General features: G+C 37.9%; 1 protein-coding gene across 13 annotated transcripts in view; it reads right to left on the reverse strand.

The window, feature by feature from the left end:
- LOC129000094 (protein muscleblind-like) overlaps positions 1-13,356 on the reverse strand; it is a 596,156-nt gene that overhangs the window by 185,380 nt on the left and 397,420 nt on the right. For all 13 annotated transcript variants that reach the window (XR_008491337.1, XM_054426982.1, XM_054426984.1 and 10 more), the window contains exon 2: positions 4,385-4,819. Coding sequence is in view for 12 of the 13 variants with exons in the window: in XM_054426982.1 (XP_054282957.1) it covers positions 4,385-4,570 (186 nt within the window). In the remaining variant the exon portion in view is untranslated. The remainder of the gene's footprint in view (positions 1-4,384; positions 4,820-13,356) is intronic.

Genomic DNA, 13,356 nt, shown 5'->3' on the forward strand with positions numbered 1-13,356 from the left:
GTCTGTACCGCACATTAAACAGTATTTACGGTCGAGCAAGCAAGTGATTTACTTCCAAATTGTATTCCAATGGGTTTCAACTTTGTCTACAAAAATGCACGTTAAAAATTTCGCCAAATATAATTATTTTAATGCAATATTTGTAATTGATGAACATTCAAATAAGAAGATCGTGTACAAGCTAAACTCTTGTTACTTTCATGTTTGCCCGAAGGTGACCGATCCACAATGCTGATAACGTCAAAGTAATTTGCTAATTGCCAAGAACTCTACTTAGGCAAGTTTCGCCGACTACAGAGAAGTATTATACCTGTTCCACTGTAAACTTCATAAACACTCCACTTCGCTTTTAGGAAGATTAATTCAAAACTCAGTGAGATTTACGTTTTTAAAGAAATGTGCATTTAAATGCTTCAACAAAATAAATTCAAGTGTTCATTTTCCAAATAGTTGTGATTGCAGATTATAATGAAACCCTTGGAGTTAATACATAGAAAAATGTTATCAGCAAATTTTAGGTAACAACCTTGAATCAAACCCCTGTTTAGTTGAAATTGACGTTGGTAAATTAATTGGATCCTCGATAATAAGTCAATAACAAGTACTGTATTTTCAAATCACCTAGAATTTGTTTTGCCCCAAGTTTTATTGCAAACCTCGATAAGAAGGCAACTATAATAACTCGTCTTATCCAATAATTCCAATGAGAGTCTTGCTATCATGGTTCTACATTAAAATGTTACAAACCAAAATAAGACGGATCGCTGATTCTAAGTGGCGATTCTTCTAGCGAACCAACCATTATTTTCGTGACTTAGTCGTTTTGGAGTTCACAAACATACATGAACCGCTTCAGAAGGGGACTCTGCGGGACCCTCCGGGAAATAATTCCAGGAATTTGGGAAACAACGGGAATTGAATTTAAGTTGTTGGACAGCGACGCGTATTAATCACCCGCCAGTGACAGAGAAACTCGTACAGAAAGATTTATATGCGTCACCAAGAGCCCAACTTTGGCCGTGTAATGTTGAGCGAATGAGCGGCGCTGCACATAAAGTAAAATGAAATAACGTCCTTATCTCGCGGGCGCGCATGTTCGGGGCTTTACTGCACGTCCCGACCCCGTTACAACTAGAATCTATTAATATATATGGAAACTCTGGAGAAAATAATTGAAAGCCCTTAACAGAGTGGGATTTTATACTCGATCAACTTTATTACTGCTTGTTTGTGGATTCGCAAGAGGGGTTTCGTTTACGAAGGTAGTTTTAATTTGCTTTTGATGTTCGTGGAGGTTTCAACATTTCTAACTTGGACGAATTTCATTATACGTTTACTATCCAATCCAGTAAAGTTCATAGCAGGTTAATTAATTGTTGATTGCCTAAATGATTTATTCATCAATTAATGTATAAAATACATGCATTAGCTAAACCTATAAGGTGTTTTATGCGCTAGACAAATAATTTTTTGTGTAAATTCAAAGTCAAGTTGCATGATGAGTTTTTGTAGGGATAAATTGGTTGAGAAATTGTATTTGCGCAAAAAAATTTGTGTTTGAATTTTTACCTGTAGGCTACAGTAGTATGAAAATGTACATACAATTTAGCCTCCCGTGAACTGCCTGGAAGTCTTTTTCCAGAGGTTGTAACTATTCTATTGTAAATAACCAATTAAATGTTCCATTAAATATTCCACTGAAAGTAAACTAAATTTCCAACACATATAGCTCATCCGAATCACCTATTACAACCCAGCAAAAAGGTCAACTGGATTCCATATTTTCTACTAAATATATCCAAACCAATCTTCATATCGGAAACATGTTTACTGCATACACAGTATACTCGTATGTTGGAGAAGTGGCATCGCCGCGTTGCTAGCGCAGCATCTCGGCGGCGGACTGGTTCTCTGACACCCCCGTAGCTTTGTCCACGACCGGTTCTTTTTGAATCAGCTGACCCCGGTGTCGACGCATTGAGAGGTGACCTTCGTACAGCGCGGGGGGGGGGCACTTGCTGTCTCCCACTCGCTGCTCTCACGTTACCAACGGCCACGCACTTGTCCGAGTGGCTCGGAACCCACTGTAAATTCGTCTAGGAAACATGAAGTGATAGAACGTGAGGTGAAAATCTCTGGTAACTTTGACAAAAATCAGCCTCTAACAGTTATATACCGTAGTTTTAAAAGTATGTATGTTGGATGGAGTCCTTCCGTACCAATTTGAAAAAGTTAATTAGGCTACTAGGATTTGATATAAAATATAAATAATGATATATAATAAATATTCAATGCAAAAGTTACGAGGAATTTCATTCTGTTGTGTCATTGGTTATTAACTTTGACGATTGTGGTAACTGAAAATAAACACGAGTGGAGAACAGATACAACGATAAACTTTGACACAGGCCACAATTAGTTGATTCACTTGACTCCAATTGAACAGCAACTATCTAAAAATGATTATGTAGCTCCGCATTACAAACTTTAGTTGAATCACGGCAGGACAATTAGTTGAGTACGGAACAACACATGGGCCTCATTTTGTTGATATACCAATGTGATATTTTCGCGACTAAACCAAAACGTAATCCACGAATATCGAGAAAACTCACTGAAATTACCCAACAACTAACCAGTTGCTAAAAGAAATTCCTCAGTACTCAATCATAACTTTATAACATGTAAGATACCCTAGTCAGTGACCGACAGTGTATCCAATAAGCTCGTCATGCATCAACCCCATAACAATGCCCAGCTTAAAACCTCCATCACCATGAGTATGTATACAGGACATAGTGTATAGTGTATTGCCGACACGAGATCCAAGTCTATTGTTTCGCTGAGTAACACAAATACGAACACGGTCCAAATTTGTCAACGTACCTATTTGCTCTCCACTACAACTCTTCGAACACTCGGACACAACAAGCAATCGGTTTAACTACATATTTATCCAGACAAGTCAATAATCAAGAATAAGCATTTTTTTAAATAATAATGTCAATAGTATTTTTTCTCCATTATAAAATTTTTTACAACATTTTTGGAGTTTTTTTCCGTAAATGTTGGGTGCACAAAAAGTTTTTGACTAAACGTTCTATTCATCGGCCAATCAATTATTGTTAAACGCACACCACATGATAATTAGAAAAAGACTAGTTTAATATGGTAATGTCAACATTTGAAAAATATATCTCATGTTAAAAGCTATAATTAAACATATACCACAAGAATCACCAAAAACAACAAATACTTGCTGGGCTACTATATTCCAAAAACTCCGCCTAAACCCAGGTTAAACAGTAGCTAGTCCCATAAATTGCTAGGTAATTTGCAGGACTAATTCCCTTACCGTGCCTCCTTTAACGAGAGTTGTTTTTCTCCAAGCGCTAGACAATTAATTTTTTTTGTAAACTAGATTAAAAGTCAAGCTGCATAATGGGTTTTTGTAGGATAAATGGGATGAGAAATTGAATTTGTGCAAACAATTTTGTTTGGATGTTACGCCTCGTGGTACTCTAAATCCATACTAGTAAGACAAGTAAAGTACCTACTTTGTATAATCTAGCCTCCCATGTGCAATATATTGACTAGAAGTCCTATGCAGTTCTAGTTATTCAGAATTACACTGTATTTTACAAAATATTTTGCATGAAAGTAATAAACTACCGCTCAAGAATTCCAGCAATAATAGGTTAGAGCAAAGGGAGACATACAACATAAATAAGTTGTTTAGTTAGCAAGATAGCTGAAGCAAGAAGAATGAGATTTATTTACATTGCGATCGCAAACTACACTAGGAAGCTTAAGTATACACAGTATGGTTTTGCTATACATCACTGATCCTCTGATCCTAAGTTTAAAGATCACTTTTAAAGCTCTGTTGTGAACATATGACATTCTACAATGTCGAGTGAACTGAATAGTTATAGTACATATCAATAGTACAGTAGTTACCACAGAAAAGTACGGTATAAGGTAAGTAAGGCACCGTGAACGTTATAGTACATCAGGACAATGTTGGACTTCGCTTTAGACACTAGTGACTAGTGCTAGACACCACTTGAGTGAACTATTGAATGTTTCCTCTCTACCTTACTCCTCTGAATCAGACTACAGAAATCGACAAAATAGACATGGAGAACGGGGAAAAGTCTGAAATCAAATCAATTCCAATTAACAGTGTTCAGGGATTGTCTCTTCTCAAAAATGTTAAGAAGTGAAAAACCTGATCATTTTGGAAAACCCTTTTCACTTCTCGATATTGTATTTGTGTTCCTACGCCAATGGCATTCCTACGTCCATTATTTCCCTTGTACCTTACTTCTCTGTGTACTGCAGTATACTTCTAGTCTACACATAGTGTACAGTAGTGACGTACCTTAATGCTATCATAGCAGGCAGTGACGCGGCCGTTCTGCACCTCCACATTGGCCGGAGGATGGGCGAACTTACACTCCGTATCAGGTCTAGAACACTTGTTGCGCTGGAACTCCCGGCACACCTCCAGCTGTAGCCACCGTGAGTCTTTGCCATTGAGCAGATTGTTCATGTTCACCATAGCCATGGTCAGAGGCGGGGAAGGGGGTACTGGGACACAGGGAACACTTAGCACCTGAGGTGCGGCCAGCTCATCACTCGGGGTGGACGCCACGGCCGCGGGATCGTACTCGAAGTAAATGTTGCAGGAAATGTCGACGACGGGGTGAAGGAAGCGAAAGCGAAGCTAGCGGACCGGTCAAGCTGGCATATCGGTTGGCCGACAAGCTAAGCGGAGTGATGGCGGGGGTGGCGGAGTGTCCTCTGAGGGTTAGGTCTGCAAAAGAGGAAAACACCTGTCAGTGTCGTACATGGCTGTAGGTAAGCGTTTAGTGGCGGGTGGTGGCTATAGGGTAGCACTAACTCCGATCAACTCAGCGTATAAAAAATTGCAAACCATCCGTAAAAAATCAGGTAGGACATCCAATCTATTTAGAAAGGAATGGCAACAAAAGAATATCAATTACTGTGAAAACCCCCATTGATAATTGATTCAACCAGTTTTCACATTGTTACTCAAAACTAGAATAACCCGACGGTTCTCTAGGTACTGTATATTTACAAGTGACTGTTATGAAGTTGTAACGTTGACTGCACAAAAATTACTCAATTAAAAACTATAACAGAAACGGATTGGTCCTTTGTAAAATCGTGTATCTCATCAAATCGTATCCAAATGATTTCACGTGGACTATACTACCACTTTAATTTATGTGGAAGTAGAATATTTTTGTGAAAATTTTTTTAGGGGGTTCGAAGGACCAAAAAAGAATGTACTTTTAAAAATTGTGAAAACGTATTTTTAACTTTATCAATATCAAAACACCCCTTAGCAAATGTTTCCTCAAAACGTTATCTACATAGTAACCTACAAGTGTGCATAATCCCTCTATAGCCACCACTCCTACACTCACCATAGGACACAAGAGTGACTGTCCACGCCCAGGGTAGTGATAACGGCAAAGCAAAGCGGAAAAGTAGAAAAGCGAGAAAAGATTGTAGGGGAGCCACTCTTGTGTCCCCTGGCTACATAGACAACGTTATGCACTCAGTAATCGACCAAGCATAGGTGGAAGCCACAGTAAAGAGGGTCTAAAGTTACAGGGTGCCTACCTCCTACCTTGCTGCCACGCTGTATCGCACCATAGTTGTAACATTATAGTTGACATGGTTAAACATAGTGCTATGTATAGAATACACTATTGCACCATAGTTGTACCACTATAGTTGATATGGTTAAACTTATTGCTATCTAAAGATTATACTATCGCACCATAGCTGTAACACTATAGTTGATATGGTTAAACATAGTGCTATGTATAGAATACACTATTGCACCATAGTTGTCACACTATAGTTGATATATGGTTAAACATAGTGCTATGTAAAGATTATACCATCGCACCATAGTTGTACCACTATAGTTGATATGGTTAAACTTATTGCTATCTAAAGATTATACTATCACACCATAGTTGTAACACTATAGTTGATATGGTTAAACTTATTGCTATCTATAGAATACACTATTGCACCATAGTTGTAACACTATAGTTGATATGGATAAACATAGTGCTATGTAAAGATTACACCATCGCACCATAGCTGTGCCACTACATTTGATATGGTTTAACTTATTGCTATGTGAAGAATATACTATGTATAATAGATTGATTACACAACCTTCATATTTCTAGGCTATTTAAACAATTGTGAAAATTAAGAACACCAATCATTGAGTCGATACCTCAGTTTTAGGATCATTCAATTATACAAAAGCCATTAATCTTTTCAGGTTGAAATGATTTAATTATCTACAATCCTAATCATGAAAAGGGTAAGGTTAGGTTAGGTTAGGGTTAGGGTTAAGGTTAGGTTTGGTCAAGTTTGGGTTAGGTAGGGTTGTGTTAGTTTAGGTCAGGTTAGAACCGAGGCATAACCTAAATCTTCAATTGTGTATTGATTGGCAGAAAAAGACACTAAAATATTCGGGAACCTATATATTTGTTCATTATGTAGGTAAGTGCAATACTGACTGAGATTTATATAAAAAATTTCATAAAAAGAAATGAAGATCAACGTCACAAAAGGACTCTCACGAATCAGCAATAATTTTCCAACATTTTCTCATAAGTACTGTTACACTTACGTTTTTGCAACCGACCACACTTTCCGCTATCACAAACTCAATAAAGAATACTATCACCATCACTGTGGATGAACAATTGAACAACAATATAAAAATCTATAGACATGACGACAATTCGCGTTGAAAACCGGAGCACCGAGTCAACCATATGACATTTTCGCCTATCAAATGTCATTAGTACTTAATCTCAAGATTGGCCTATCTCCTTATTCCTTTTATAGCCATATCTTATCGCCTTATCATCAAACAGCGCCGCGAAACACTCTTCCACCCGTGACATATCTTTACGTCGGAAAAACGCGTGTCGCAATAACCCGGAGGCAAAATTAGTTTCGCGCCAAAAGCAATATAACAGGTAGGATGAGAAATGGACGGCAAATGTCAACGGCTCAAACGACAATAAGGTGGGCAAATATTAGCGGCAAATTGACAAACTACGGTGTGACAACAGTCTTCCCCTCTGACGGCCTTGTTTGGGCAGATATACAGGGCGAGGGGTTACGATTGTATTGTGAGAGGTGGAAAAACTGATTAATACAGGGAATTACTGTACTGGAGTGTGAAATATGTATTTGAGTTCATTTAAACATTTTTAGACCCTATAAGTATAGGAGAGTAAAATGGTTTTTTTTTGGAAGAGCAGGCTTTAACTAATGTTTTCAAACTATATTAATACCATTATTGTAATAAGAAGCCTGGGGAAAGTGTCCCAAAAATACTGACCGATAAAACCTGTATAATTTATAATACTCGGAACGATGAAAATATACATAAAAGAATAATTTGTGCGTAGGTAAATAATATGTAGAGATGTACATGCGATTTCGTTGGGTTTATTATATCATAATCAAACTGAGATTAGAGTATCGGTTTAAAATGTCGAAGAATCTTGAATAACTAAAAATTGCAAACAATCTTTTACATAATCCAAAATTTAACATACCACTAATCCAAAATTTAGAGCTTCGTAAAATATATTACAAAATACCATTTACGATGCAAAGAGAATGCGTTAATATGTTTCTTGGACAGAAAAGAAGTTGTTTAAGAAGCGGTGAAATACAAGACAGCTTAAGGGAAAACGAAAAAAGAAGTTTTTTTTAACAAATTAGGCGCAGCGTGGGATGGGTTATCAAGCAATCAATGTCCACCGAGAATAGTGACGAAGGGTATTTGTTGCGTTTCTTTTAAAACCTACTATTTTTTAAACGTTTGCACGTATTTTTGAGCACACGAAAACAGCCAATCTAAAGAAAAATATACGACACTATACTATGTTGCAACCTCAACACTGTTGGATAGTAAAACGTTGATCGTTTCGTTTCTACAAAGTTTGTGTTTTACTCTCAAAGATATCAATGTGGTGGTCATTTTGCTTGGACTAGAAAACTGTAAAGAAACAAGAAGGACGAACAAAGTTATTTCCTCGCTAGTAAACACATTTATTAGAAAATCTTTTAGTTTCAATCAACACCATGAGCAAGTGGAATTTCCCTAGGGTAGATACTACAATGTGCATGACATACATGATATTAAAAATCAATCTGAGATAGAAGTATCTGCAAGAATCGATGCATCAGACGGAAGTCGAGTTTTTCTATTATCATATCGTGTTTCCCCGCAAATGACGCAAGACCTAAGTTAGCCATCACGGAAAACGCAAAAAATGCGATAGCTCCTAATACTTACGTTTCTAAAAGAATGTCCATTCCGTTGAGATTGAAGTCGCCAACCACTATTCAGTGTTTGCTCAACCAAACGTATAACCGTTTCTCATAACTGGTGTACACCAAGCGAGAGTTCAACAAATGGATGTTGATGAAATTGGTGACAGCGAGAAGTGAGTAATTTGGGGCCGTCCGCAGGAAACCTGATAGCAATGTCCACATCCGTAGTTAAACCCTCTACCCTACACAGCTACACATCCACACAGTATAGCTTTCCACAAGCCACACTGGCACACACAGACATCAATTTGTCAATCAATTTGTCAAATAAATAGAACAAAAGTACATTCCGACAATCACCAGTCACCACATGCTCTAATAGATTTGTCAACGGCTAATACAACCCAGAATACAAATGATAAACTAGTAATTATTTCAGCATACTGAAGCTGTCACACATCCACAACCTCACACTTCAAATCAGCAGCAGTAAGGTTTAGATACCATGACTTGATTCAAAGAACCTTTTTAAACTTAACCATTTTAACTCAAACCGCACAAATAGAAAACGTTTATAATGTTAGCAAGACGTACGGTGGTATATGTAAATTGTCACTAAACGTTATTTACTTAGGGAGATCTCCAACCAATAGAAAGCTCATCTCGTCCGAGAGGTGTACATGTTTAGAGGGTTTATCATGTTTTAGATAATATGTATGCTGTTTAAAACGGTTTAAAATAGGCGTAGCATTATCACACATTTAAAAGCTAAAAGTGATTGGTGGGACTTTAAAAACTCCTACAGGATACAAGTTTTGTTCTAACTACTAAAACGACCACGCCCTTTTATTTTCAAACACATATTGTTGACGTTTAATCGTCATCTGAACATGAAATTCCTAATTCATCTTTGCTACCACTTTTGACAGAGATATTACATATGCTCTTTAGTACTTGACACCTCGCAAACCGTACGTGCACAACTCCTACTCACGTATTGAGTATTGTGTAGGCAATGAGTAACGGCTACACGCTGGCCACGAAATAGGACAAGTCAAAACTGTACGTGGGCCGGGAGTTATTGTAGACGTATTGACTGAGAAACGTGTTAATTATTGGTACAGAGCTAGAAAGCTTCGTGTCTGCTGCCTACACGGGAACTGTATGTTCTCATCTCGAACCACAGCGAACTGAAACCTCGCTTGCTCGGCATTCATCGGCAATTCAATAACTCGGCATTGGACTTGGACCTTTAAAAGTCTAAATAGTCATCAAGCCACGTTCGACAGAATTCGCGGGCTAACCAATCGGCTGAGGTAGGATGTGTTTGGAAAATATCACCTTTTAATAGACATTTGAAACATAATCTATCGTAATTTCTGCTATTCCCGCAATAAGGACTTTTTAAAAGTAATTTATTAATCCGACAATACCATTCCAACACCACTGGAGACTTAAACGTACCGTATTAGCGAGTCTACTGAAGAGACAATTAATACTCTGTCTAATAAGCTACTAAGATAGAGTACCAAAACGTCTATTTTCACGAAACCAACAGTCGATCGAATATCCCTAAATTATAGTACTGTATTTTCAGGTACAGTCAATACCGTAGTCATCACGTTGAAACACTAAGAAACCTACACATTTTTCATAAAGACACAAAACTGCCAGGACAAAGCGTCAACAATATAATCTATAGGGCAGCGATAAAGACCATTAAAAGGAAAACCAAATCTGGGATAGTCGAAAAATTTAAAATCCTAAAATCTCGAAAATGAGGGCAAGTAAAACTCTCAAAATAAATATTTTAGAACTTAAAACCATTTATGTTTAAATTAACCTTTACAACAATATTTTCACAAAAAACTTCACGGCTCAATACTTAAGAATTGTTGCAAACCCCCTTCTATGGCGATTGGAAACTACGATTGATATATTTTAGATAAATTGTTGCTATTTCAAGACAGCTGTACCACTCAATTTGCCAAGTTACAGGCAACACAGAGCCATAATTACATATATATTGTCTGTAGTAGACACACGCGATGCCTGTCACTGTGTCACCTCGCAGATTTGACACACGATATTCCAATTTGTCCTTATTGTTCGTCGCCTTCCCCCGTCCCTCTCAAGACAGCGTTCCACCGAGGGCTGTTCACCCGGTATTAACGCTCAACGCAATTTGCTGCTTAAATTATAACCTTGCCTAATAATCGCGTTTTGATTTTAGGACAAAATAAAGAAAATTTTTGAGATTCGAAAAATAATTTCAAATTGGCACAATTTTTAAATGCTCTAGAAAGTTAACCCTTATTTGGATTAAAAAATATTATATGCATAACAGATTATATACATTTGTACTTAAATATTGTGATGATTTGAATATGTAAATGATCGTTAATACCTGCAATGCCTCACATTTGAATGCAAGGTATCAAGGTTTATTAAATTTAAAAGGTTCTCCGGTTAATATCCATTTTCAACATACACGCTACCAAACAGGTGACAACAGTTGAATAAAGAACAAAGTTTAATAAGGTCCAAATTAGTTTCCGCAATCCTCTGTACTGTCCGGAGACCGCCATTGTAAGGAAATTACATCAACAGGAAATAACTGATAGAATCATTCCGCAAGAGTGAATTACAAAAGCTGCCTGTCCGATGGTTTACGTGTTGTAAATTACCAAAACATATAAAAGCTGGCAACACAACCGTGATGAGCTAAACACTAGGCTTACTGTGTGCTATGTTTACGAAACAGTTTCGAGCGAATTTCCTGTAAGGAAGTAGCTTATAAAACGTGGTGTGGTTATTGAGATGAAAGGAGATCTTATGTTATTGTACTACAATTGATTACTGAACAACTAATTGTAGTTGGTGAGTTTGACAATCTTCCCACTGGCCTCTCTTATGGTATCGTTTGTACGCCTGAATAATGTATCAGAATAATTTGTAAATACATGTTTGGAAATGTTACACTCTGGACTCACAGAAATATTAACAGTGTATAGTCTGCTCTGGCAAACATGAGTACTTCAGCATTTTTCCTATCGTGCCGAGTCAACTGGTAAACTCGCGTATCAAACAGGTCTTACCATCCCATAGTAACAAACCATATGAATTCAAAATGTGTACAAGTAAAGCCACGTTGTTAAAGTCTAATGGTAATGTAAAATGTCATAAGTTTCGCGCATGCGAAAATTTGCCAACACGACCACAATCACGGCCTCATATAATACATGTCTACTATAAAACCGCGGCGAGACAAAAGTGGCAACGGCGCAGACTAGTGTGACAACACTGATATTGATATGGCCGGCCGGTGCGACGTTGCCCCATCGATATGGCCGGCCGGTGCGACGTTGCCACACCAAAGCCGCAACCTTGTGATGAGGCGATGGCGCAATAACGTTATTACGCCATCGCCTCATCACAAGGTCAAGGAGTTAAGATGGATATGTTCGGACATATCCATCTTACAATAACAAACTAAAACCTTGTTAAATGCTATAGCTTTACACAATCTCAACTGCCCTACACGAACAATGTTACTTTAGCGTTGATAGTCCAGTTACGTCGTATCAGTCGAACCGCTATCTACCAAGGATGCGGGCTACACTTCCGGAGGATAAAACTACGACAAACGTCAAACGTACAGGCCTGAATATAAATACAAACCAGTATGGGTAGCATTGCACAACGGGGCGCCTTGAATGGCTTCTCACAGGGGCGCCGATCTACGGCTCCCCTCAAATTTGGAATTACTCGCTGAAAGGATTCAGCCATACCTCCGTTATGTTGTAAGAGGGTGCACACTTAGGCTAAAATAATGATGGTGTTTGGGTTTGTTGAACAAGAGGAAACTCAGTGTGCGATAAGTTGCTTGAGTAGCCGCATAAATCGGAGGAAAATATAACATAGTAGCACGTCAGTGTTAGGCTATCAGCATTGGTCTACGTTAACCAGTATTGTGATAAAAAATATGAAAAAACACGACTAGCATTACGAATCATAACCACCAATTGAACGTCGGTGAAAACATCTTGAACGGACTATTAATCCCACCAAAATGGTTTTTAAATTAATCTATCCCCGTTTACTGCTCACAAAACTGTAATTTTACAGCGGAAGGTTTAAAACGACAGTTAAACCTTGGTGGGAGGATCGTTACGTTCTAAAAATACAGTAAAGGCCAAACTGCCACGATCCGTCTTGCGGCCCCACAAATTACCCTGATGGGGATTTTTCACACCTGTGGGTATTTTTATTGGCGATATATCGCGGAGTATTTTCGCTCCGATCGCGAAGAGGGATTTGCAACCCTGTTTAATTTACGACTGTGTAAGAGCCACCTTCGGGGCAAAGTTAACAACAGCAGTATGTTAGTTCCCGCGACATAAACTCCCGCGCTCGCTAATTTTCACTTTGCTTCTCGCTGGACTTTACGTACCCCGTTACAGTAAATTGGATTCCGGGGCAGTTTGCGGAGTGAAATACTGTACCGCCGCAACTCTTCTGTTTGTCTTGCCGTTAAACGAATTTACTTCTAAACTATCGTTTACTAAATGCTCTCGAATATCACACAATTACGACGTAGATTAAACGTACCCTTCCTTAGTCCTTAGTTGTGTTAGTGGTTACGAATTTAACCTATTTTATTTCATTCACTATGAATAATTTGAGTTTGTCCTCAACTTACGTGATATTTCTCCCACAGCATTTGTTACTAATTGCTATTGAATTCTGAACTCTGAAGAACGTATCACGTCTAGATGAAAATGTTGTAACTAATGTTGTATTCAAATGGAACATATTTTAATCATCAACACAGTTCACTGTTCTCTAGATTCCGAAACTAAAAATGACCACAAGACACGGGACTGTTAATATTCAAAGATTAATAAATTTATAAACATAGTACAAAATTACAAATATTGTCAAGATGAAGCTATCTAGAATTCACTCCAAACAGTCAAACACTTCAAATAAATATAC

This window comes from Macrosteles quadrilineatus, unplaced genomic scaffold (assembly GCF_028750875.1).
Source record: "Macrosteles quadrilineatus isolate MER2022 unplaced genomic scaffold, UCM_ALF_1.0 Scaffold_8__2_contigs__length_117827958, whole genome shotgun sequence".
Taxonomy (NCBI): domain Eukaryota; kingdom Metazoa; phylum Arthropoda; class Insecta; order Hemiptera; family Cicadellidae; genus Macrosteles; species Macrosteles quadrilineatus.